The 26,688-nt window shown below is 43.2% G+C and overlaps 1 protein-coding gene across 2 annotated transcripts in view; it reads right to left on the bottom strand.

Moving 5' to 3' along the window:
* The window catches only part of MAML2 (mastermind like transcriptional coactivator 2), a 348,778-nt gene that overhangs the window by 89,888 nt on the left and 232,202 nt on the right, over nucleotides 1–26,688 (bottom strand). For both annotated transcript variants that reach the window (XM_045483545.1, XM_045483546.1), the window contains exon 2: nucleotides 21,353–22,873. In XM_045483545.1, the coding sequence (XP_045339501.1) occupies nucleotides 21,353–22,873 (1,521 nt within the window). The remainder of the gene's footprint in view (nucleotides 1–21,352; nucleotides 22,874–26,688) is intronic.

Genomic DNA, 26,688 nt, shown 5'->3' with positions numbered 1-26,688 from the left:
CCCGGCCCAGGCTGCTTTCTCTAATTGCATCAGGAGACCCTTAGGGAGGAATTTTCCTTTCATTTACCTAGGTTGTTGAACCACATACACCACAAATCCCCAAAATGTATAATGCGTTAAAATAGTAAAGAAAACCAAGTTAGGTAAAGTGTAAGATTTGGGGAAGACACAGAGATACATCTAATTAGTTTACTCCTGAATATGTGTGTGTGTGTGTGTGTGTGTGTGTGTAAAATGTTTATGTATTTATTTTGAGAGACAGAGGGAGAGTTTGTGTGCAAGTGGGGGAGGGGCAGAGAATGAGAGCGTCCCAAGCAGGCTCCATGCTGTCAGCACAGAGCCCGATGTGAGGCTTTTTCTCACAACCCTGGGATCATGACCTGAGCCGAAATCAAGAGTCAGACACTCAACCGACTGAGCCACCCAGGCGCCCCACAAATGTATATAAATATATATTTTTTTAATGAAAATTTCAAGTAGTAGGAATTCCTGATTCCTCACTGGCGCTCCCCATTTCCAATCTGCAGTGATTTTGCCTAGCGTACTTGCTGACAAAAGATCTAGTTATAAGTGCGGCCACATTTTTGTGTAGTGGTTAAAGCCTTGCTTCAGGGTATATCTTGAGGGCATATAGGTCGATGGACCTTTGCATGTTTCTTACATAGAATAATCCATGTGCTTGCTAATAATACTTCCACACCATATATTCATGGGATGCAATTGATTACTGGGGTCCAGCACTGATCTGGAAATCAGGTCACAGTTCTAATCAGGGTTCTGATGAGTGAACGAACTTGGAAAAGCCGTGGAATCTCTCATACATATGTAAAAATGGAGTAATGATTTTATTAGAAACATCTCTAGGATTCGCACCATCTCTGAAATACTGAACCGAAATTTGAACATTTACATAGTTGAAGTGAAGCTTTGCCTCCTCCTCATCAGGATGGTACGCGGCCAGGAAATAAAAGGAAGGGGATAAAGTCTCAACCAGAAAGAGATCTCTCTCAATGAAAGGTTGTTTCTAAACAACCTACCTCATCCTAGAAACAGATTTTCTACAAAATGAGCCATGAACAGAACCATGAACAGAACCAGCGATCTCATGCCAAAGTGACTGTGTGTTTAAAGCAATGAACGCCAAAGCCAGCCTCTTGCCCTGCACTGCCCAAGGAAACAAGAAGGCAAATCCACAATCCTCCCACCAGGATAAACTCCATTTGTCACCTTCTCACACGTGCCTCCAAGACTAAACTTGTTTCCTGGTGGCTCCTTTTCAGTTAATACCCTTAGACCTCAGTCCAAACTCCTTCTCTTACAATTTGGCTCAAACTACTGATCACAGTGAATCTCCATATTTATAGTTCCAATTTGGGAGGACTTTAAAATCTATTACGAAACCAGTACAATCTTAGGGAATAGACTGTGTATCCAATTTCCACAATGAAACCTGGGCTGCAGCATTAATGCTGTAGGAAGACTGAATAATTTAACTGAATTGCATTACATTCTTTGTGCTAAAAATCCTTTCTTTTATGTTTGTGTTTTGGGCAAAATCATCAATTTAGCCTTGCAAAAAAGCTTTTGTTTTGCTTTTATATTCTCCTGCCCCTTTGGCATCTTCTCCGTCTCTCTTTATTCGATTCCCTTATTGTTAGATTCAGTCCTAATTAGAAGCGTCATTGCAGCTGAAAACAATGACAATTTAATGGAGTGAAGCAGATCTACTATCTTGGGTGGTAGCGGTGTGATGTGGTTAGCAGTGCCTTCCACATTCTTGTTAGCTGGGTGCTGAAAACATGAACACCGCCACCATCACAAAGTAGAAGGGGATACATCTCTAGTTGGCATTTTACTCATTCACTTATTTGTAAGTTCCAGTATTATGCTTAAAATGGCTCAGAGAGAAGGAGCCATGAAGATCATCTGGTCTAATGGTGTTCTATGGACACATGTCCATTACCAAGGAATTTTTAATTTGCTAATGGGACCAGAAAGTAAGAATCATGCACTAAGTTTATCAAACAGCTAAATTTATTCACTGTAAATGATGATCACTTACTCTGCAATTATGTTCTCAATTTTTTAATGCTAAAATGTATTTTTTTTTCACGAAATGATGATAATAGTAGGTGGTAGTTGTTTGAATTTTTAATGTGTTATACAAGAAAATAAAATATAGCAAATTGGTGTCAGCAACCCTATTATAAATACGACATTGAAAGATAAAATGGGGCCACACATCTGGTCTGATCATCTACTTCATTGTGATCTTGGGAAAATGAGGCAGAGAAGTTACCTGGCTTGCATGCAGCTACTGAATTATTCCATGGCATCAAAGCCATGTGGCCTTGGATAAGTTCGGGGTCTCAAACTATACCTGTGTGTGAAGGAAAAGTACATGCTGTACCTATCAAATTCAAAGTCACCCCGAAACTACTGAGCTACTGTGTTCTGTTTATAATGCTCTCATTTGCAGTATTTTTGGTCACATGAGAGTTATCTTTGACATTTAAAACATATAATTTCTCTCTCTAAAACAAAAACAAAAACAAAAACACAACCAAGGCAGATGGTCCCCAAGGATACACCTCTTCAGTAGACTCTATCCTTGGACAGGTCACTGTGGAGGAAGGACTCAGGGTCTGTCCACTTTTTGTGCAGATGATGATGGCAGTTTCAAGGCTATCTGTAGACATTCACCTTTTCACAACACTTGGTTTCTAACTCTCTGCTGTTGGTGTGAAGTACAGAGGGCCCACTGGACACTGTGAGAGGGACAAAAAGCATCCTAACAAACATCCCAACATGAAAAAGATTTCAAGTCATTTTTTTTAAACTTCATGTATTTATGAATACATGAGAGAGACAGAGACAGTGCACATGGGGGAGGGGTAGAGAAAGGGGGAGAGACAGAGTCCGAAGCAGGCTCTAGGCTGCTAGCACAGAGCCTGATGTTGGGCTCCAACTCATGAAGCGGTGAGATCAAGAGCTGAGCTGAAAGCAAGAGTCAGAGATGCTCAACTGACTGAGCCACCCTGGGCGCCCCGATTTCAAGTCATTTTGGACACTAGAATAAAAGTTAGATTTGTCTGTGTCAGATTTCAAGTTATCTTTGTCAATGGTGTTCTGATTGAATCAGCAAACCCTTAGGGAAGAGCCTTCCCTTCCTTTCTGTCATCTGTTTTGCCAGGCACACCAACACTGCTGGAGAGGCTAGGAAGTGGGCGTAACCTATTTTGCTTTTGTTTTTTCCTCTGAAAAAAAGAATTAAATGACAGAATAACAAAAGAAGTACGCAACAAAGAAATGTAAGCAGAAACTTAAGCGTGACACTTTATTCACTCTCTGAAGCCTTACTACAAAGCCAGTCATGCCTTAGCTTTCAGTTCTGAAGTTTAGAGATTCAATGTTAAATACCACAAAGCTGATACAGAGATTTCCGAAGGAAGATATTGACAATATTTCATGTTTCATGATATAATATTCCCCCAAATGAAATCCATTGCCTATTATTGATATTGTGCTATCCCTGCAGCAAACTTGAAATGTAAGGCAATAGGATTCCACTCATTATTTCTTATTAGTAAAGCTAATAAACCACAAAAGTAGCTAATATAAAAATATATATATATATATATATATATATATATATATATGTATGTATATATATACATAATTGTATGGTATCTGGCCAAATTGTATGGTATCTGTGTTCCTCCCAGCCAGAGCAGAAGGTCTATCTTTTCCATTTTCCTGTCCTCCAAGAACTAACATGGACTCCTCGAGTATTCCATCAATGATTGAGCACATATTTAAGTATCTACAAAGTGCTGGCTGCTGGGGGCTGAGAGGTGCAGAAGACAGATAATTCTGGAAGGCATAACATAAAGAGTGAGAAGAGCTGAGTGAGGGGAAGTCAGGTGGGGGTGGATCTGTCTGACCGGCTTCCTAAAGGAAGTGACGTCTAAGGGGAAACCTGACTGATGAGTGGGAGTTTCCCCAAGTTCTCTTTTTCTTTGTCTTTTCAGGTTACTGGAAAAGCTGGTGAGGTTTGTGGCTAGGAAGATACTGTTCACTGTGTCATCTGCTACAGGGGTCAGCATGAAAAATGTTTTTGCTTTCAATGCTTGGTGTTCAGACAGTACCTTTCATGTTAATGACATGCTAATGTGTCTGAGCTTCTTGGCCCTGTGATGCAACAGTCTCATGCTCCCCTAAACTTGGATACTGAGGCGAACCTTCTTGGCCGTGCTTTGAGGAGTCCCTTGCCTCCACTTTCAGCATCAATTGGTGAATAAACTCTCCTCTTTCCTACCCCAAGGCAATGGTTAGGCAAAGAAATTCTTCACTTTAAAAGAATTGCCACAGAAAGGTATTCTGACTCTGGCTGAATGGTGTGGCCTCACTGTCATCTGAATCACCATCCAAGCTGAGTCTCAGAGACATTAAGGGGAAAAGGACAAATGTGTAAAACCTGGAGGTATGAATGTGTGCATCTTGTAATGAATGCATGAGTAGAGATACTAGCCTTGGAGAGATAAACAAGCTTCCCTCCTATTCTGTGTACTGTTTTCTCTCCCTGAAATTTTATTTTATTTGTAAAAGAAGGTTTTTTATCTGTTTTGACAGATAGAGAATTAGCAGAGGAGAAGAGAGAGAGAGAGAGGGAGAGGGAGAGAAAGAGAGAGAGAGAGAGAGAGAGAGAGAGAGAGAGAATCCCAAGCAGGCTCCACACTGTTGGTGCAGAGCCTGATGTGGGGCTCGATCCTACGAACCATGAGTTCATGACCTGAGCTGAAATCAAGAGTTAGATGCCTAACCAACTGAACTACCCCGAACTACTGAGTTGCTCCTCTCCCTGAAATTTCAAACTCCACATGTATATAATGCAAGCAATGATGGAAGGCTTATCTCTTTACACACACACACACACACACACACACACACACACAGCCCTTAGAGCTTCCTGCTTAATTTCTCACAGCAATTTCCTCCATTTAAGATGGGCTATGGTCCCTGAGGGAAACCTCCGGCATCTGAATTTGGCAAAGAATCCCATTCCCATGGAAGTTAGGGCTGCCCTCATACTCCCAAGAACAGCCTGGCGAGGTTCTCACCCATCTGGCTTCTTTGGAGAATGTGTGCAACCAAGGTGGACTGATGAGGGGGCTTCGATGCTCCCTAGCTCACGCAGATCCACAGGTTATCAAGACCTTCTTGCCTCTGAGTATGAGGAAGAGGAGGTCTACGTAAATCTTTACCAGCACACAGCTCACTCAGTTCTCTTGCTGCTCTACAAAAATGAATGTCGGCAGCGCAGTTTAGATATCAAAACTGTCTAAGTGGAGCCTGACCTTTGGGCCTTGGGATCCATGGTGAATTCATACTCATTTAGATTTGACCCCATTTCAAGTGTTCAGAGAAATGTGAAAGAATTTTACAATAGCCACCCCCTCCCCCCAAACTGAATGAAACATGAGGAGGAAAAACAAATGGAGAACTTTGTGAGAATGGTTGGCTTCGTGTGTATTTGCAAACAGAAATAGGCAATTTTTCAGAGTTTAAATTGCCTTATAAAGTATCTTTACACAGCAGAAGAGATGGTCAGAAATGCATTTTTTGGCCCAAATTTCCATTGATTTCTCCCTTGGGAACACTCTTTCCTACTTTTTATTCCCCCTTTCTGACCCTCTGGCTTTCTCTCTGGCTTTGACTATGCAGACAACTTCAATTTCATCTCTCACATGGTCAAAACCTTATTTTAGGAATCATCATGGCTTGAATAGTAGTAAAAGAAGCAGATAGTTTTGTGAATTATATTCACACATGCACAACACACCCTCATCTACCAAGTCATGCCTCCCAAGGCTAACTGTGGTGTCAGAGCACAGCTGGTAAGGCCACTGGGCCAGGCTGCCCTGGTGGCAGGTCCTTTACTGCCTGGCTCTCTCTTTGTAGACTATGGAAATAGAGCTGATGGCTCAAAATCATTTTAGCTTGATGAATCAGAGAAACAAAATTCAGTCTACAAAACTGGTATGGATAGGAAGAGACACTGATAGGCATTCAGGTAGCTCCCAAGCTACAAGTATCTTAAATGACCAGAAGGAAGAGCCTTGTGCCCCATCACTGGGGACATTCTGGCCAATCTTCCCTTGGTCTGGGCCATGAAAGTCTAGCCAAAGAGGTGCCTAGCCTTCCCATTCAGAATCTGAAGCCAGGCTGAGGTGGAAGTCTCCTTTCTGTTGTTGACATAGTGAAGGGCTCTGTGCACATGCGGGCCTCACATGTCTCTCCTATGTGGTGATTCTCTGCTTCACTAAATAGATTGTATTCATGATTCCACCACTATGCCTGGCTCAATCAGTGCATGTCAGACAATTTTTTTCTTAAATGCAGTGTTTGAGAAGTTGTGGTCAGTACTCTAAGAGTTTAATGTCCGCATGACTCAAATAGACTCTGTATAGGCTAGCCTGAGGATATAATACACTTTCTTTAAATTGTTTCTATGGAAAAAATGCACCAGGGGTAGCCCTCCCCCAAATTAAAAATCAACTTTTAGAACCCAATACTCAAAAGTAGAGACTGTTCAGGGGTGCCTAGGTGGCTCCGCTGGTTGAGTGACTGACTCTTGATATAGGCTCAGGTCATGATCCCAGGGTCATGGATCATGTCGGGCTCTGTACTTAGCATGGAGCCTGCTTAAGAATAATCTCTCTCTCTCTCTCTCTCTCTCTCTCTCTCTCTCTCCCTCTGCCCTCTGCCCCACACATGCTTTCTCTCTCTTGCAAAAAAAAAAAAAAAAAAAAAAAAGACCATTCAGAGGACAGTTACCTGCTTCTGATCGCTAACCGTATGAAAGGGCTCGTGTTTCTGCTTCTGGGAGTGGCGATACTGGTACCATGGCCAAGACACCGCCCAAGAAGACAGGGAGGACAGTCCTCGTGCTGCGGTCTGGCAGCTGACCATGCACTTAGTCGCCCTCACCTACTGAGAGCTGTGTCTGAAGTGTCAGGGCCCCTGGGTGAGCAAAGCTGTCAGAGAGCTTCAACTGTGCCAACACAAATGAAATGCATCGACAGTATTTGTCTGCTTGCACATCAGTCTCATCTATTAAAATAAAAAATAAAATAAAATAAAAAAACAACAACGATTTTATCTTCTTTCATTCATTTTGAAATTCTTTCCTATGTTTTTGCCCCTTGTATTTACTGTTCTGTTTTGTTTCAGGGGATGAGAGCTTGGAGTAACCTGCTGGTACAGGACACAGCCAGAAGCAATTCCCCACCAATAATCCTGGATGTCCCTTAGGCAGGAGCTAAATGTGATAAATGTCAGCAAATGAACTGACTGGCATAGAAACCAAAATCCACCAGGGAGAAGGGCAAAAACCACGAACATATTTTCAGTTGTAACCAGATCAGACTGTAACTGCCTAATCCCTAATAAATAGAGTGGGATAAAGAATTGAAATATTCTTTGGAAATAGCTCTGTTCCAGCATTTCACAGAAAAATATTAAAATAAAACTTGATGTACATGGAACTATGAAAATAGATGTTGCATTAATCAGGATTAAATTATACACACACAGTAAGGGGGTAGCATATTGGGCTAGAAAATAGCAAATGTCTGACACTGGATTAAAGACGTGGTTGAACAAATTCCTCAAGGGCAAGAGTTGCTCATTTATGCTTTCTGGCTGAGAGATGCAGTGTATGGAGTATGGCTAAAAGCAGACAAACATGGTCTGAATTCCAATTCCGCCACTGATAAGCTGTGCGACTGCATTCTGCTCCTGAGTTCTTCATAGATAAAGAGGAGAAAATTATTCCTATTTCTTAGGAATGTCATGGAAAAACCAATTAGCTCATAATAAGTGCTTCGTAAACGAAGCTTCCTTTTTCATTCCTTCTTTGCACACTCGTAGCTCTGAATGTTCTTAGGAGGACATTATCTATGTTCAACAATGTTCTTTCTTGATATTTTTAGTTTTTTTCTTATCATCTCAAATGAGTTATGATTTCCTGGAAGGTTGCAACATTTTACCTTTCATATATCCTTTGTCAGGAAGCTATTATCAGACATAGTCCACCAAAATGAGAGCTTAAATAAACAAATAGAGCAACACAAGGGATCCAGAAACCGGGAATCCGGTAAAGGACAGAAATGAAGGCATTTCCAGCATGGAGGCAGGAAGCCCTATGGTGACTGCTGTATCTGTAGGCCTAGAGAAATCTGTCAGGATGGCTGCTGGGGATAGAGGGCTACTGGGGAGATGTATCCACGAAAAGAAACAGCAAACAGATTAGCTGACAGGAATTACAGGTGGAAAATTGAGAGATGTTTTACAGAGCTGTTGGATGGTATGAAAAGACATAGCCAGAGAGTCAAAGAAACTTCACGAATGAAAAAGGTAGACACTGAGCTCCTTCAGAGGAATTATGGTTACAATACGCTGGCTTGTCTTAGCTGTAAACATTATTTATATCTTCATAGTTTTACAAACCCTGATGTAATAGATACTGCTTAAAATTAACAAACCAAGAGGTATCAGGCATGCATACATTTAGAGATCTGATGGTAAATACCAGAAGGAAAAAATGATGTAAGTGGTTTCCTCTAAACACCATGAGGGGTGAGGGGTGAGGGGAAGGGGGTGCCAAGGAATAGCTTTTGTGTTTTAGTACTACGTGTCTTTTTAAATTATTGCCTATGTTACTTTGATAAAAATAACCAATTTAAAGATGAGGAGAGTAACTGCATTTCAGAATCAAGAAATTCAGGATTATAGTATAAAATTGTAACAAAGGAAGTAAACGAGGACTAATTGCTAATTGCTAAGTCTAGGTCCAGAATTCTTGCCTCCTATTTCCCATGCCCATGCTGCACCCACCACACAGTGTACCCCATCCATTACATTTCTTTTAAGTTCCTTTGTTTATTTTGAGAGAAACATAGCATGAGTGGGGGAGGGGCAGGGAGAGAGAGAGAGAGAGAGAGAGAGAGAGAGAGAGAGAGAGAGAATTCCAAGCAGGCTCCATGCTGTCAGCGTAGAGCCTGATGTGGGGCTCAAACCCCTGAGACCCATGAGATCATGAACTGAGCTGAAATCAAGAGTCGGATGCTTAACTGACTGAGCCACCCAGGTGCCCCCATTACATTTCTTATAGCGACTGTCGTGGTTTTCTCTGTATGGGAAGTGCTCAAATATTGGTTGATTGATAAATAACTATGCCAATTGCTGAATGTTTTCACGGTGATTTTTAATAAGCTTGGTTTGGTGAACAGGGGTGGGGGGCCCATGTGCAGTTTGTAGTTTTGTTCTATATGCAGGGATAAGATCATGGCTTAAAAGGATTTTTGAAAAGCTCTCCTTGAAATCTGATTCTGAGGTAGACATTCCACGGGTCTCATCTACTTTACACAATGCACAGGTTTGCCAGAGCCTCATTCGAGACATTGAGATTTGAGTGAGGCAGTCTAATGGGAATTTTAATTATGCATTCCTATACAGTCTCTAAACTCTGTCTTGGGATAAGCCAGAACCCTGGTTTGAAGACTGTCCTGAAGGGCCCTAAGTTTTAGGGAGGTCTCTGGGAAACCTTGAAAGGGGGAGGGGAAGAGAGAACTATTCTTGCTAAAACAAAGTGCAAAAACCATTGATACAGAGCTTCAGAAAACATTACATCTGTACCCCATTATCTCAGCTTCCCAGGGAAAAGTATTCACTGAATTAAAATCCGGTATTTTGGACTCAAGTTTTATAATGCAGCTTAATAACAGAAACTTCAAAGTAAACAGTGTCACGGTGTCTTTGCAAAATTTTCAGTGGAAGATGTCCATCATGTGACCTAATTCCCCCAGTGATAAATGTACCTTTGAATTTGTTTCCAGGAAATAGTTCGCCTCCACTGATGAGCTGGCATGCTTTCTTTCATACTAAAGAAAAAGGACCCCTAAATCCCCCACATAATTTCTCTTTGCCTTAGTTGCCTGGAAACTTAAAGTTAAATGAAAGCTCAGTTTTGGAATTCAACCATTCCGAGTGTCTACTAACATTTAGTTTGGACTGTTTTAGTGGATTCGTTTCTGATGGTCCTTAGTTTGAAAAGGAAAGCAAGCTGACATTTGTGAATTGTGTACAAGGTACAGGCCCTGTATTTGTTGTAAGTCTCATGGGTTATTTCATGGAATTTTTTCAACAGTCCTGCAAAATAGGCGTTGTCATAATTATTGTACAGATAAAGCAGCTCAGTTCAGGGAATTCAAGTCATTTGACCAAGGCTATACGATCATTAAGGTGCTTACATTTTTGGAAGTAAGCGATGCATAAATTCTCAATAATGTACATTTTGTATTCAGATTGATGTCAGAAATTATTTGACCCTATTTCTTTTCCTTTGATTTCAAACCCATACAACCTGTAACACACACACACACACACACACACACACACACATCATAGCTTCTTTCCCTACCTTCCTTTGTTCTCCCCTCCTCTCTTTCTGTTTCTGTGCCCTTATGTTGGAACTTTCTCTCAGGTGCTCTGTTAGCCCTTGGAAGTACAAAGATAAATTGTATACAGACTCTGGCCTCAAGGAGCTTGCAGTTTAGTGTCGTGGTTGACGTATAAATTTAATTACGATTCAAGGTAGAAAGCAGTGAATGTAGTAAGAGATACAAAATACTCTGTGACTTCAGGGGAGGAAAAAAGAAGCTCCACGGTCCGAACCCTCTAGGAATTCTCATTTCACCGGACCAAACAGATACCAAAACAAAATGCTAATACAATATAAGAATGGTACTGAAAGTGTTGGCACCATGCTGTGCACACGAGAGGAGGAAGAAACAAACTTTGCTTGTTTCACAGCTTGAGGAGGGACGATTACAGCAACATAGGCAGTGAGGGCACAGGCTGGGATTCTGAGACACCTTGGAACTGTCAAAGCAGGTGGGCAGGATGCCACGGCCAAGGGGGAAAAGGTCATCGTTGGGCAAAAGACATTCACAGAAAGGAGAGCTGGTCCTGTGAAGCAGAGGCCTGGGGAGTGACTGGATCTGGAGTGAGGGCACATTCCAGGGAGAAGGCTGGAAGTGGCTGGAACCACTCGCCTTGATCCTGAGGAGCGTGGAACAAGGCAGAATTTCTTAGACACACTGTCCAGCCTGTTACTAGGAGGGACAAGGGAATTGGAAAGAAGGAGATTGAAGGAGTTTTGCAATAACTCAAGCACAGAGGCAGCAGCAGAGGTGGTGTTGAGGAAGAGGCGAGGACTGTCACCAGTGTCATCTGTAGAGGTACCTTGGAGGGTGGGCCCAAGGGAGAGAGAGGAATTCTACTGACTACAGAGGTTCAGAGCCTGGTCATTGAGCAAATGAGATTCAGAGGGGTAGGAGCACTGATGGAAAGTTATTTCCTTTTTTAACTTAAAAAAAAAAAAACAATGTAGGGCTCGAACTCATAAACCATGAGATCATGACCTGAGCTGAAGTTGGACACTTAGCTGACTGAGCCGCCCGGGTGCCCCAGAAAGTTATTTTTGAAGGACACTAGGGATATAGGGGTGACGGAGAGAATGGGAGAGGACAGCTGAACGTGCAGAGACATTCTGAGGTTGGCAAAGGGTGAAGCTGCTGGGGCCCACACTGCGTGCACATTCCAGATCCAAAACGTCCCTGGCATATAGATATTGTGAAGATCTCCTTGCCCTTGGCCCCACAGTGTGTCCTCTGTACTGTAACTACACTGAGTTTTCCAAATCTGATTCTTTAACATTCAACATGTTTGAATTACGCAACTACCTCCCGTAGGTGCAAGTTATGCCTCTGTTTAAAGATGACACATACAAGAGGAATTTCTAAACTCTACCATGGTTTGTATGTCTTCTGATGATCTGGCCCCTGTTTACCAGTCTCATCTCTCTCCTCTCCTGACTGTATGCCCTACAGCCCAGCCCTGCTGAGCCTTTTGACCTCTTGCAAAAGAGCTTGGCCTCTGTCTCTGAATATCACATGGTAACTTCTGTCACAAACCTTATAACACTACAGAATCTCATTTCTGTCCATTACCTATGGGTAGGGATTGGGTTTTGGTCACTGCTGGTAAACTGTTAATGTCCCACACATGTTTTGTAACAGAAAAGAATCATTTGGAATATCGTGGATAAAATTCTCTTAGTTGACTCTTACCCCTGTGATTCCAGGCTCCAACAAGAGAGCCTCTGCAGAATCCCCTTCCAGAGGTCTAACCCATGGGGAGCCGGGAGAGTGCCTTCTCTGGCTTGCATTACCGAAAACTAGTGCTGTCGGTGCAGGTGTATGGGCAAATGGTGTTTTAAGGGCAGACTTGTCATGGAGGAAGGTGGAAGTGGCAGCTCCCATTCCTTCCTCCTCAGGAGGAGAGGGTGATGTGTTGGCATCCTTAAATCCCCAGAACAGAAGAAGGGATGGCGAGGAAGGCCAATGGTGAAGTTCATCTGTTCATTGCTCAACAAATATGTTTTGGGTGTCTCCCACAAAGTAGCCATGATAGGGGTTGGAGTACAATGGTGAACAAGATGGACACAATCCCTGCCCTCAAGTAGCTTGCAGTCTAGTTAAGCAATACACACAAGAACAAAAGTATAGGAGGGCTGATACCTGCTAAAAGAGAGAAAGTACCAGAGAGCGGCTACCAGAGAGTACAGGATGGGAGCTAACCCAGATTGGGAGACCAGGGAAACCTTTTGGAGGAGATGTCTTAGCTGAGTCTGAGAAAGTGTAGGGTTAGGTTAGCCGGGCCGAGTAGAGCAGAAGAATGTTCCAAACATTCTTCTCCAGTTCCACAACATATCTGGAGACCTGAGGGTGAGGGAAAGCATAGTACTTTTCAGGAACTGGAGGACATATTTTATGGTGGGAGCCAGAGTGCAGAGTGTGTATGAGTGTGGCAGGTAAATACAAGTAAATGGGTAGGTGGGAGTCAAGGAATAAAACAGCTGGAAAAGGAAACCAGTAAATCTTGGCAGGATCTGGGTCATGTAGGGCTTTATAAGCTACATGAGGATTTTGATTTTATTCTGAGAAAATGAAGATCATCTACGGGGCTCAGGCAGGTGACAAACATGATCACATTCCTATTTTATTTTTATTCTTTGTTTAAATGTTTGTTTGGGGGTGGGGAGGGGCAGCACGTGAGAGAGAATCCCAAGCAGGCTCTGCACTGTCAGTGCAGAGCCCCAGGCGGGGCCTGATCTCACAAACCTCAAGATCATGACCTGAGCCGAAATCAAGAGTCAGACGCTTAACTGACTGAGCCCCCCGGGCACCTGATCACATTCCTGTTGTAGAATGCTCATTCCACTTGCATGTTGGCAAGACAGGAAGGTGGCAGAGGCCAGTTTTTTCGGCACTTGAAGTGAGAAGGGACAATGGTTAGAGGCTGTTCAGGATATGTTTTGCTCACGGGTAATTCATTCCTTTGTGCCAGAGGCCTGTGGGACACAGAGATGGGCCTGCCAGATCATTAGCCTCATGGCCCTCCCCAACACAGATCCTTTTCCAGGAAAAGTCTCTTCATCCTTGTGGCCAGTACTGGCTCCAGTGGCTAAATGCCCTCTCCTCCCCCCAATCCCCACTTACGGCTTGCCATAGAACAGGTCTCAAGGAGATCAGAGGAAAGAGACAAGTTCCAAACCGATCTGTAGGGAAAGGGCAAAAGAGGAGAGGATACAGCCAAGGAGACGGGAATGGGACAAAGACCCCTAGACACAGAGCAGAGATGTGAGCCCAAGACCAGAGTGTGAGGCCCACACACTCATGCGTGCACCCACACAGACCTGTGGAGTACCAAGGAGAAGGGCCAAAAAAGCTCCCTGTTTATGAAGTTCATGTTTCCTAAAGGTGGAGCTGAACTTAAGCTCCTGTGAAAAGCAAACTGTGGAAAATGCCAGTGATTCAGGGTGGAGGGAATTAGCAGTAGAAAAAAAGGGAAACGGGTCAACCACCCCCATGCTTTCATCCTCAGGGAACTTGAAGCTTGATTTTGCAGGATGCATAGGAAAGTAGTCATTGGCTTCCCTCGTATTATGCTCTACTCAATTTATTGCTTGGAGAATAAAGTGCCATTTTATTGTTCAGATTCATTGCATGAAATGCAAATATGCAGCCAGAGTTCTCTAATTAGTATCCAGAGTGCTGCCTGGGCTCTGTGTGTGTACGTTTGGTCTTCCCCGCTTAAAACACAATGTGAAAGGGTAAGATGATTCACTCACATTACATCTCTCTGATCCTAGTAGTCTAAACATTTGTGCAGTCTTTTGTTTCAAACCGAGAACTCTTTATAAAAAACACCTCCTGAATATCAAGTTCTGTGCGTGACTTTAATTAATCACTAATGTGAAAATTTACTGATTAGTGCACTGGCTAAATGGGTTGTTGCTTCTTTTCAATTTCACAAAAAGAAATCATCCCCCGCCCCCCAATCACACACGCACACCAAACTGATAACAACTGACATCTGATTAGAAAAGGCAAAACTAATTAGAATGGGTGCAAAGGGGATTGTTTGAGTCACCTACGTTAATGCACATTACAGTTAAATATCTGTCAGATTTTCCATTAACCCTCTTGCATTTTCATTTCTAGGATCAAATCTATTTCTTAACCTCATACCCCCTTTTCCCCTAGTTGGAAAGTTGGTATTCAACAGGCTGAATTACACACTAATGCTTTAAATGCACATCTCTTATTGATGGATGCAACACGCTGACAAAGACCTTGGAGTGAGAATAATAGAAGTCATTCCCCTAAGTGTGGATTTAAACCCTATGCATTATGATTCCAAGGCTAACATGCTCTTCTTGTTATTGTGTTTATTTCCTTATTGAGGGATACAGGAATTAATTGTTGCTTTACACCAATTCACTCTATTGTGCTCTGAGCTATTACATACTAGGATGACAAAATAAAATAGAAATGAAAGTGGAATATCCAGCAAATAGAGCTCTACTCTGTAAAAGGTTAAAACAACACATTCAGAGTTGAACGTGTAGACTCAGGGGAAAGGCTCATGTGATTTGGGCTTAGTTATTAACATACAGAGAGGATTATAGTACATGCGCCCAATAAGAATCCAGTAAGTATTAGCGGCAGGTGTCTCTTTCAAACCATAAGCCCATTGAGGGGAGGGACCATGCCTTTCTGATCTTGCAAAGAGGGCTCTTTGCATCACTTAATCTTTTAATCTCCAATTCCTGGCACATCGTAGGTGCTTAATAAACTGTAATCATATGAATGCATACACAAGTTATGGTTTTACCCTATTGTTAAACTCTAACGGTGACCCCGGACAGTTCCTAAATCTTGCTGGATCGTGTTAAAGAACGAGAAAGTGAGTGAATTTTCTTTATCATTGAAAAAAGCTAACCAAACTCTTCAACTTTTTCCTTTAAAAACTGAGTCACATACCACTCCCCTGGGTATTTTCCATTTTTATCTGGGATCAGAGATACCACGAAGCCCGGCAGCAAATCAACCTAGCCCAGATGCAAGAATATGATGAAAACAGCTCAGTTTGAAAACACTCTCTGATCATTCAATTTTTTAAAAACTTTTCTTTTTAATTTTATTTTTTCCCCTTACCATATCATGCCTTCTTCTTTGCTCTGAGCAGTGGCATCAGTGTCCAGAACTGTGCCTGGCCTAGAGCAAGCACTCAACACATATTTTTTGAATGAATGAAGAAAAACTATTGGTCGAGTTCAGAATGGGGCAGTTAATCTGCGGATTCAGATAAGTGAATTTGTTTGGAGATCCTTCCCTGCATCAGAATTGCCTTACATTTTCCCTGAGGTGGAAATGAATGGGGTATGTAGACAGTCATGAAATTTCAAACAGACATCATGAGAAAAAGGCCCTGTGAGCCTACCTAGTTCCTTAACGTACGCAGCACAGTAGTTATTAATGCTGGGCTTAGAATCAGACCAGTTACAAACTGTAGTCCTAAGTTATTTAAACCTCATTGAGCCTCCATGCTCTCGCCTGTAAAAAAAAAGAGGCTGAGAACATTTACCACTTGGGTTATTTGTATGCAGCACAGAATTGGTACTAATGTCGGAGACAAGAAACCGGCTAACAGAAACTAACGAAACACATGCAAAATCCCTCCTGCGAATCTTGCCAATCAAGATTCTTCCGTACAAATCACAGGAGCACACGTGTCTGGGAATTCACTCAGCATCCTAGCTTTTGCACTAGTTTTGGGGAATATTAAAAACAAAGTTTTATTTTTCTTTTCAACTTGCAAGATTCGATGATACACTATCAAAGATAAGATGAAAATGCAAACATAATGTTTGGTCTGCCATGGACGATCCTCGGAACGCCTGTGCCAGTCCTTGTCCCTCTTGCCAGCACGGCCCAGCCAAAGTGAGTCACGATGCAAATCACCAAATTGTCAAGGGTCATTTGCAACGATCACCTCGCATCTCTTGGGGCTCTATCCCAACTTCACTCTAGATTTCATGTCGTTTGTACTTGACCCATGACCACAGATTTGATTCCACCTTGTGGCCTCACTCCTGGATTCTGAGTATATGGACTGATTTTGTGTCCCAGTTTGTTTAGGACATTGGGGTAGGCTTATATTTAACCCTTCACACTCCTGACTTCTTTTAACCTGGTTCTAGCCCCTAAACCCAAACCCTGGCACTAGCCTACCTAGCTGATCCTTTCCCCAACCTGTAGCCCCCAGCAAAGAGGTGGTTTGGAAGTTATATTGTTGCAGAACATCGAATTCATAATTATTTTCCCATTAGAAAAGGCATTCCCAGCTGATTCAAGGTTCTGTCTCTTCTCTGGCACTCTCACTGGGCAATTACAAGGATTTGTCAGTAGACGAGAGGTACAGTGATTCCTTCACCTTCAACTGGGTGCTCATCTTTAAGATCAGATATATACAAAATTACCTTAAGAAGAAGAGAGAACATTAGACTTGTCTGATTTATGCCAAGGGTTGACATGTAGAGTAGTGAAGGATAAACTTGGCTAGGTAGAGAGAGTGGGGTGACATTCTTAATATATGATTGAGGAGCTTGGCTTTAAACTGAGGAGGAAATGTACAAATTTATGTTTCGGTCATAACAAACCATCCATTCACTGGCTGCATTCCCTCTCAGAATTTTTAGAGATGGGATAATTCTAGACCAAATATAGAACTCACTTGAGTTTCATGGATCTAATGTTAGAAAAAAATTACACTTTTAAGTGTCTGATTATACAGCTCTGAAAAAGATCACTTTTTGGTTCAAAAGGTTAGAGCTTTTGGATTAAACTCTCATGAGCCCTAGTGAACCAATAACTCTTTCACACCTTAAACAAGTATTCAGTGACTTGAAGATAAATCAGAACTGCATGCATTATATCCTTCTCCTGCCCTCTCCCATAACCTTCAAATCAGAAAGGGAAGGAAATTATAGCCAGGGGGTGTTTCCATTTGCCAAGCCCCAAACATCAGCAGGACAGAGTCACTGAAGACATTTTGTGAAATACCAAATACCATTTGTTCTCTCAGGCTCCAGAGAAGGGATTACTTGAAACCACCCCAGGCATGGCACAATAAAGAGGTCTCCAACAATTCAATTATGTCACATCCATGTCCTAGACACCATTCACATCTAGGAGAACAGAGATGGGTATCCAGTAAAGAGAGAGGGGCACAGCCTCCCCCCAATTTGTTCCTTGCCCGAACATGTAGATCTGTCTGGGTGCAGAGCTCCAAAGTGTGAAGAGAAGGCCATCTTTGCACACTCCACTAGGTAAATTACAAGCAACTGTTCGACAAATTCAATCCACCATCCTGCAGCAGAAAGCCCAGATTTCCACCATTTCCAAGGCTAAAGGGCTCCAATTAGCAAATCCCATAGTAAATCTTCCTATGTTTGACATAAAGTGAGTATGACAAGCAGAAAAAATTCATGAACAGTGCTTTCATTTAAGATGCTCTAGTTGATAAACTTGAGAATTGCTTAATTCCCAATCTCTCCCCTCCTATAACTTAGGTCCTGAGTAACAGAGAGTTTGCTAATCTGAAATGAGAACACATATTTGTACTGTCTGCTATAAATGGTGGGGTTAAAACTATGCTGCCTGAGCTGAGAATAATTGGTAATATACTAGATGAGACAATAAGAATTAGAAAAACCTTCAAAATATGCTCATCCAAATGAAAGTTGCTTCTCAAAATTATCATCTTGGGAAGAACTCATTTTTCATTTTTGTCTTCAGAAAAAGTTCGCAAACCAAACTTTAAATCCAGTCCTATCCTATTAGTTATTTCTTGGTTTTGACCCAAAGCAGCTTTACCCATCTCGACTGTTTTCAAAGATCACCCTGGCAAGGATGAATATTATTGCACTGGTAATAATCCACTCAATGTGCTAAAAGCTCTGAAGACAATCACCAGAGGGAAAAAACCCGTAACTGTATTAAACAATAGCACCCTTATTAGCATAAGTCCAGCCTCCCAAAGGTGAATGCTTTTAAAAGGGCAACACGTATTTGACTATGGAGCTCTGGTACACTTGCTTACAACTCAGGCACAGGATTTCTGAATCCTTTCTCTTAGAACTGTTGACCAGGAAGAGACAATTTGATTCAATCTACAAAGTTAGGATAAAGCTGTAAATAGGTAGCCATGGCCAGCCTGTATAGAAGGGTCTTTAGCTTGAAATGGTGCTTCCATTTTTACCATATGTGGCATCATATGTGGCATATTCACTGGAAAAAGTTAATTATTATCTAAGGCATTGAAAGATGTTTGCTGATTTGGCCATTAGAACCCACTGGTGTGCTTGGGTCCTGGAAGCTTGGGTGAGGACCAAGAGGTCATGAATGGGGTAGACAGTTGATATGAGCAATGGAGCCAGAAGCAGGACCAAGGATATTGGAGGTAGCAGGAAGGCTCCCAAAGAAGAGCTGATGGGGCACCAAAGAGGTATGTTTCTTCTTGTAAATTTCCTTTTTTGGTTAGCTCCATAATGTTCACCCTCAGGAGGGTCAACAGTCATGCAGACATTTTTTTTTTTATTCTTTTCTTTAACAGCTTTGAAGGTTGGAGACGAAGAGTTTCTTTCTCCCCAAAGGACTTAATCTACTCTGCAGATTATGTAAAAATGGTTCAATGTTATAAGAAATATTATCTCTCAGAATTTCACCGTGACCCTCAAATGGTCATTCATTTCCCAACAAATCCTACCTGTGGGCTGTAGAGCCTAGTGGCTGAAAGTACAGCCTTCAAAGTAGATCATCGGATTCCTGGCTCTGCTACTTTAGAGTAGCAGAGTGTGTGACTTTGGAAAAGTTACTTAACCCCTCTGTGCCTCAATTGCCTCACCTGTAAGATGCAAATAACGGTATTTCCTTCATATAGGTGAAATGAGATACTGTAAGTAAGAGAGACACATGCCATGCCATACAGGGTACATAACAGAGACTACCTTTATTAACTATAAATTATTATTTAGCTCCTTCCTTATTATTTCCATTTTTATGATCTGAAATCTGGGCCTAGGGAGGGTAAATCGCTCCCCACTCCCCATACTGCTGGACAATAAAAGAATCAAGGATATTGCTTCTCGGCTTTTTGGCTAAGATCAAGTGAAGAATCAAGGATAGGTTTCTTTTATTCCTCTAGAACTGTTTATGTTAGAATTTGAGACTTACTCCAGTACATCTCCTACATAAGAGTAATACTTGTTAAAAAATATTGATCTCATATGTGGTCCTTTCCATGATTATCACGATTGCCCAAATTATCTCATTTTATTCTAAAAAATCCTAGGATATATTGTTAATCAGCCTCGTTTACAGGCAAGACAATTCAGGCTTAGTGAGGTCCAGTGACTTGCTTGAGGTCACACAGTTAGGGAATGTCAGACTAAGAATCTGAACCCAGATTCGTCTAAATTACAAAGGCTATCCACGCTGTTAGGAAGTAGTTCCACAATACCGTTTGTTTATAAATGATCCCCAAATTACCTGCGTTAAGAAGAAACTCTGAAAATATACTCACGAGTCTCCTCAGGTCCCTTCCTCGTCAACTGCAATTAACCCCCTCCCCCCCCCCGCCCGCTGCACCCCACATACACCTCTTAAGTGGCTAAGAGGGCCAAGCTTTACTTGGTGCAGAGCTCTTGAATCCCAGTTGAGCCCAGGGTTCTCCTGGCACACATCTAGGGCAAAGGTGAGCTTGGCTACAGTCTGTGGTGCCTTGTGGTATTCTTTTCTGGGCAGTAGCCATGAAAACTACTCTAGGAATGTGACTGGAATTAGGCTCAGTGCTGTCATACTATCCTGACATACTGATTTGACATGGAGCATGTTGTCTTTGTGCTGGGAAACCAGTGCAGATCTGTCAAATTACACGCACAAAGCAACATTCAGACTTCCTTCCTTCCAGGAAGAGTTTCCTCTCTCAAGTTCCCTGGGGATCTGAGCTTACTCACCAATATGTGCTCTGGAGGCACAGAGCTATCTCCTCCTCCTATTCATGTCTGGGGCAGAATAAAACTTCTGCTTTATGTTAATCACAGGATATAAGGTAACCACAGATATTTTTTTCGTTTGTGTAGTGATGACGATTTCATCCTTTACATGTAACGCAGGCATTACTTTCTCCAAAACACTTCCCCTTGCAGGGTAACACACCCAACCACTGGGCTATCATGTTATTACCCTTTCCATCGTATTAAAACGGTAGTTTTAAGGCCTGTTTCCCTCCACAGAATGTGCTTGCAGACAGGGCCCATACCTTATTTAATGCACCAGCATGGAGTCACAGCTATTATGATGGGCTGGGCATTTATACGTTTCATCAGTTGGTGTGGTATATACTGGCCATTACATATTCTTAATGCCGTGTCTGGGCTTATTGCAATATTCAATATTTTAATACCCGCATAACCACAACAGCCTGCACATGGCAGGTACTCAGGACGATGTTCACGTCCGCTTAGTGACCGATTCACCGACCGGATGAATAAACACTTGGGCGTATCAGAAACTTACTGGCAACTGGACACGTCACTAAAGGCATGAATTATAATGCAACATTCTTAATCAGCAAGAGACTTTGGTCACTGCAGATCGCAGTGGCAGTGACTGTTCTACAAGGAAGTACTAACTCTTGCCTCCAGATGCCCCAAGCGAGCCAGGCTTCACGAGGCCTTCCTGGGAATCCAACAAGACCACTCCCGTCTTTGTGGTCTTGACTCTGTCCCCACACAAATGTAGCGGCAACCAAAGCATAATGACCAAGCTGAGTGGTCTCTGGGTCCTCCGTGTTTGGAGTAGCAAACTTACGGCCTTACCTGTCTGTGCTGTTGGGAGACTTGATACCCCAGTCCTGTGATGGACTGGTTCTGCATTTTCTGAAGCAGGATCTTTTGCTGAAGAGGCAAGGGTGACCTTAGCAAAGGCTGGCTTGACAGAGGCTGGGCAGGCTGGGATGGCGGCGGCTGCGGCTGCGGCTGCGGCTGCGGCTGTGGCTGCTGCTGCGGCTGCGGCTGAGCTGAAATCGAGCTCTGTGGCGGCTGTTGCTGTGGCTGCTGTTGCTGTGGCTGCTGCTGCTGTGGCGGCTGCTGCGGCTGCTGCTGGGTGTAGTGTAGGAGAGAAGGCTTACTCTGGGAAGGCAAAACAGAAGGCATCTGCTGGTTTGCTTGATCTGAGTTAAAATGGAACAAAGGCTTAGTGTTGCCATGACGGGGCTCCATGGCCGTGTGCGGGTTGTTAATAAAACTTCGACTGAGATCCTGAGGCTTTTGCTGCATGAGCACATCCAGGTGCCCGCCCTGGGCCGACGGGCTGGCCTTGTACATGTAGTTAGCCAGCACCTTCGACTGGCTGCTGCCGCCGGCCACCCCAGGCATGGGGGAGCTCTGCGGGCTGAATGGCTGCTGACCGAAAGAAGGGCTGGGGATCTTCTCCTGCCCGAATGGACCCGGCGATGGCCCGGCGGAAGAGGGCAAGGCTGACCAGCTGGGAGGCTGGTGCTGCTGCATCCGGGCGTGCTGCTGACGGTTGGCAGCGATCTGTTTGAGCTGCTGGGCATGGGACACCTCCTGCCAGCTCGGCAGGGCCCGGCTTGCTCCTGAGGCTGTCTGAGGCTGAGCCTGGCTCTGCGGGACAGAAGGGACTGGGGATGAAGTGGAGAGGGCAGAGGTGGCCATGGAGAATGCAGGGCCGGCTGACGGGGGCCTCATCTGAGGAGAGCCCGAAGGACCCTGGGTCAGGCCGGGGGAGTATTCACTTTTGATCACTGTCTTCTCCATGGGCAAGGAGGGCCTGGGAGTGCTCCTCTGGCTTTGCTGACCCAAGTCAATGTTAAATGGGTCATCCTGCTTGATGGTGGCATTGATCATGTTCTCCAGCTCAAGATCACTCATGGGAGGCACAGATATGTTGGTCAGTTCATTGAACAGTTCCTGCAGCTCTGGATCCATCAACTGCTCTACAGGGTCATCTCCGTACCTATTGGAAAAAATATTCTCCTGGGTCATCTGGCCATCCATGTGCTTACTACATGATACAGTCTCTCCTGGTTCCTTCTTCACTTCCTTCAAGCCCATGTTGAAGATGCCGTTCCCAGGAGAATGTGTATGTGGTGGCAGAGTATTAGTCTTCCGCAGGGGTGCCTGGCTCATGGGCAAGGTCCCTGACATCATCTGATTTTGTCCATTATTTACTTGGAGGCCCCCTTGTCCTGCAGAGAGGTTCTCCCCGACACGGATTCTTTTGATATCAAGGAATGAGCTGTCGACAAAGCCATTGGGCCTCTTGCTGTTGGCAGGAGACAGGTTAACTACTTGTTTTCTTTTCAAGGAACCCTGGAGCTGAAAAACAGAGGGGGAATAAAAAAGAAAAATGTGAGCTATTAATCCAGAAATGCTTTTTAGTCAAAAGACACATAATATTTAAGTGGGTTCCTCCTCCTCCCCCCCCCATTTATACACAGGACGAAATCAAAAAGAAAAAGATACAAATGGAGCACAGTCTGGAATATAATGAAACTCACACTGGTGCAGACCAAACAGATTAAACTGTTTCTGGAGGAGCAGGTCAGTTAGTGGTTCGAGATCCCATCGGCTCCCGCGATTGGTACACAGGTCAGTGGATGAAAAATACTTCACACATTGTCAGGAGTTCTTGATAATACCCACAACCCATCACCAAATGGAGTTCTCTGGAGCAGGCCCAAATACTCCACGCGCATGCACACACAACCCCACTCCGCTGGGGAGAACTGGGAGCGCGCACAATTTTGACCAAGATGGGAAACACCAAAGAGTCGAAAGCGAGGACACAGTTTCCAGGTTCTTCTTTTCACAGATTCATCGGTGAAACCCTTCATCACTATTATCCTCCAAGTACGTAATCAGCATAGTTGTTGTATTCAAGCAGGTAGCGTGCCTGCTGTTTTACTATTTTTCTTCCTATAATTCTGCGGCTTTGCATTTAAACCCATGCAGCAACGCTGTGTGGGTGCAAGGAAGCCATGAGATTATCCTTTATCAAACGAGACGCTCCAAGCACAGATTTTCCTGGGGACTCACTTCTTGTGCTCCCAGTCTCGAAAACTTAAAGCCAAAACCAAGGTGCAGAGAACTGGTACTACCCACTGGTTCAGAGCTCAGGCCCTGGAGCTGGCTGAGTGGAGCTCAAATTCCTATTCTATCGCTGAGTACTAAGCGACCTTGCCACTTTACTTATCTGAGCCTCAATTTCTTTATCTGGAAAATGGAGACGATAGCCCTTAATTCATAGGAAGAAATGAGACAATGCATGTACAAGTTTGGCACAGTGTTGTTGTCGTAAGAACTCAATAAATTACAGTTTACAAAAAAATGACTTACTACGTTCTCAAAGAGGAGAGCCTCTCTAAACAGCAACATTAACAACAAAATGCTGAAGTACTTCGTGCACTGACTCAGTGATTAGGCTGTATTACATGGACTTTAGATATCATAGGGAAAGGAATTAAGGACCATACGATCATACCAATAAATCAATAAGAAACGAAACATTCACCATGGATCTTGAGATCCTTGTTGGTTTGCCTCTAAAGTGTATCTATCCAAGTGCGGCTTTCCGAGTGCCATGGACCCACTTAAATTATTTAATGTTTGTTCAGAATAATTATAAAATAACCTGAGGCAGGATACTTCCCGGATACAAAATTCTATCACTTTTCTTTCCCTTCCATCTCACTACCACTCCCTCACCCTCCTGAAGATTTCTAGGTAACCTAATTAGAGAACGAAATTAACCTAACTGAGCATCTATTATATGCCAACTGCTTTAAATATGGTTATTTTTCTTAGTCTTTACAAAAAAACATTAGATCTGTATTAATTTATAGCTATTATTTTATAGATAAGAAAACCAAGGCTCAGAGAGGCTAAGTAACTTGCCCAGTGTCACACAGCTAGTATGTGGTAGACTTTTAACTCAGAGTCTGTGTAATTCTAAAGCCTGTGGCATTTCTACATATTATGCTGCAATCAGCTTGTTTAGGGCTAGCGTCTGCCCAGCACGAAAAGGCCAAGGAAAGTGAACTCCTGTATCTCTGGTAAAATGATGAGGAATATGGGAATGGCCAGGATGCAGTTACAGGGCCAAATGTGAACAGTATGTTTCTTGTCATTTAGTTCATCAATTCCTATTTCAATAATCCCTTATCTGTGGTTTTGCTCACTCACAAGTGCTATATAGTTAGCATGGATGCTCCATGCTGCTATAGCCAGTTTTTACCTTTTCCCGTTGCTAATTGGTAATCAGAGAAAGGAACCTGGCCTAAACTGGGCCAATAAGTTCCTTCCATGGGAATACTGGAATTGGAGAAAGTGAGACCAGGCTTTCTTTGGATGGCTGCATGGTGATTATAAAACTTGTGAGTTGTTGCAACATGTCAACCAAAGCCACAGAGGAAGTGAGTCTGTAGAAAGAGAGAAGACTTAACACAGGGAGGGGAGACATAAGTTTTGGCAACATTTGAGGGCTGGATTTCAATCCCAGGTCTGTCTGTCTCTTGCCTTGTTTTCCTCGGTACACCGTGGAATCTTTAGAATAAATGCCCCTTTTCGCTCGATCGAATACAAGTTGGGCTTCTGGTATCTTCAGCCAAGGGGCCTAACCCAAGTCCCGTAACCAAGTCCCGCGAGATTTCACTTTGGGCGATGAGCAATTTGCAGCAATTTGCAGCAAGACATAGGCGTATTTTGCACCTGGGTACGAAGGTCCCCGCTCGGCCACCTCTACTGTCTCCTGCATGTTTTGCTGACCGCTAAGCTTTCTACTCACTAACGTAGGCAACCTGGAAGGACACCGTCAGCCCTCACCACATTCAGCAGACACTCAAGAGGGGCCCCCATCAGTGCTTGGAGGGGGGAGGGGGGAGGGGGGTCAGGAAGAACACAGACCAGAGAGGCTCAGCCATGTTACTTCAGGAGGGGCCACAATGTGTATTTCAGCCTAAGTTACATTTTGAAAGTTTTTTCATAACGAGGAAAGAACAAACAAAGGAGTACACTCTTTTTCCAGGTTTGGGTTATTGCCTTTGATCTATTTTCCACTGCTTTGAAAGAACCTGTTCTGCCAGATTCTCCCACTGCTCGGGCCCCTCCCTAAGAAGTGGGAAGCAGCAGGGCACTTTGTCTAAGCCATCCGGATTGGAGACGCAGTAACAGAATTAGCGCTGGCTGTGGTAGCGGTGGTGGCGGTAATAATAATAATAATAGTAATAGTAATAATAATAATGATAGCATAGTCCTTTATTGAGGGCGTGTGTGCTTGGCATGATGGGAAGTTCTTTGTATGGATAATCCTCACGACAACTAAGAATCGTCACCACACCTCCATGAAGTTGATATCTTTCCTACGCAGCGCCCTCCCCGTCCCCAGTTTTACAGATGAGAAAATAGAAGTGCAGAGACTGAGACTTCAAGGTTAGGCAAATACACAGCAAAGCCGGGAATCAAACCAAGTGTCTCCACAGCAGAGCCTGTCCTGTGTAGTAAATGGCATCAGTGGTATCCTTTATAAACAGTGTTATCTCTTAGAACGCTTTCCTGCCCAGACCTAGAAAATAACAGGCACTGAGGGAGTAAGAATGGTTTTTTAGGCATATGTGTGGTGTCAGGACCAGCACAGCTGGATGGATGAGTTAAAATGGGGAACAGAAGTCCTCCTTAAGTGACTGCATTGTGCCAGTAGATCAAAGACATTCCTCAGGACTCCATACTTTACCGAGAGACTTTGGGGGACAGTCTGTGTCCTGCTTCATAGAACTTTCTAATCAAATTATGTCACCAAGACCCACCAAATGCACAGCCCCAGTAGATACCAAACTACTGGCACAATACAGTCAATGATTCTCAAAGTTCAACCTTTACTTTGACGTATTTCCTTTGCTGCATTAAAATTTCTCTAACAGATATATGGCTTTGAATTACGGTATAGAGTCTCTAAAAGTTCTGTGACAAAATACAAATATTCTAGAAGGAGTAGAGAAAGAACCCAGTTAGTCATTAATACCTCAGTGAGAAATAGTTCATCAGAAAAATCATTGCTGTTTTACCAGGCCAAGAATAGTCCCAAGAAGTGAGACTCAAACAGAGGAATGAAGAGCTGGGTTTAAACTGAGAAGGAG

This window comes from Leopardus geoffroyi, chromosome D1 (genome assembly GCF_018350155.1).
Source record: "Leopardus geoffroyi isolate Oge1 chromosome D1, O.geoffroyi_Oge1_pat1.0, whole genome shotgun sequence".
Lineage (NCBI taxonomy): Eukaryota > Metazoa > Chordata > Mammalia > Carnivora > Felidae > Leopardus > Leopardus geoffroyi.
Note: the sequence above shows the minus strand (reverse complement) of the source record. Positions and strands in the feature narration are given on the sequence as shown.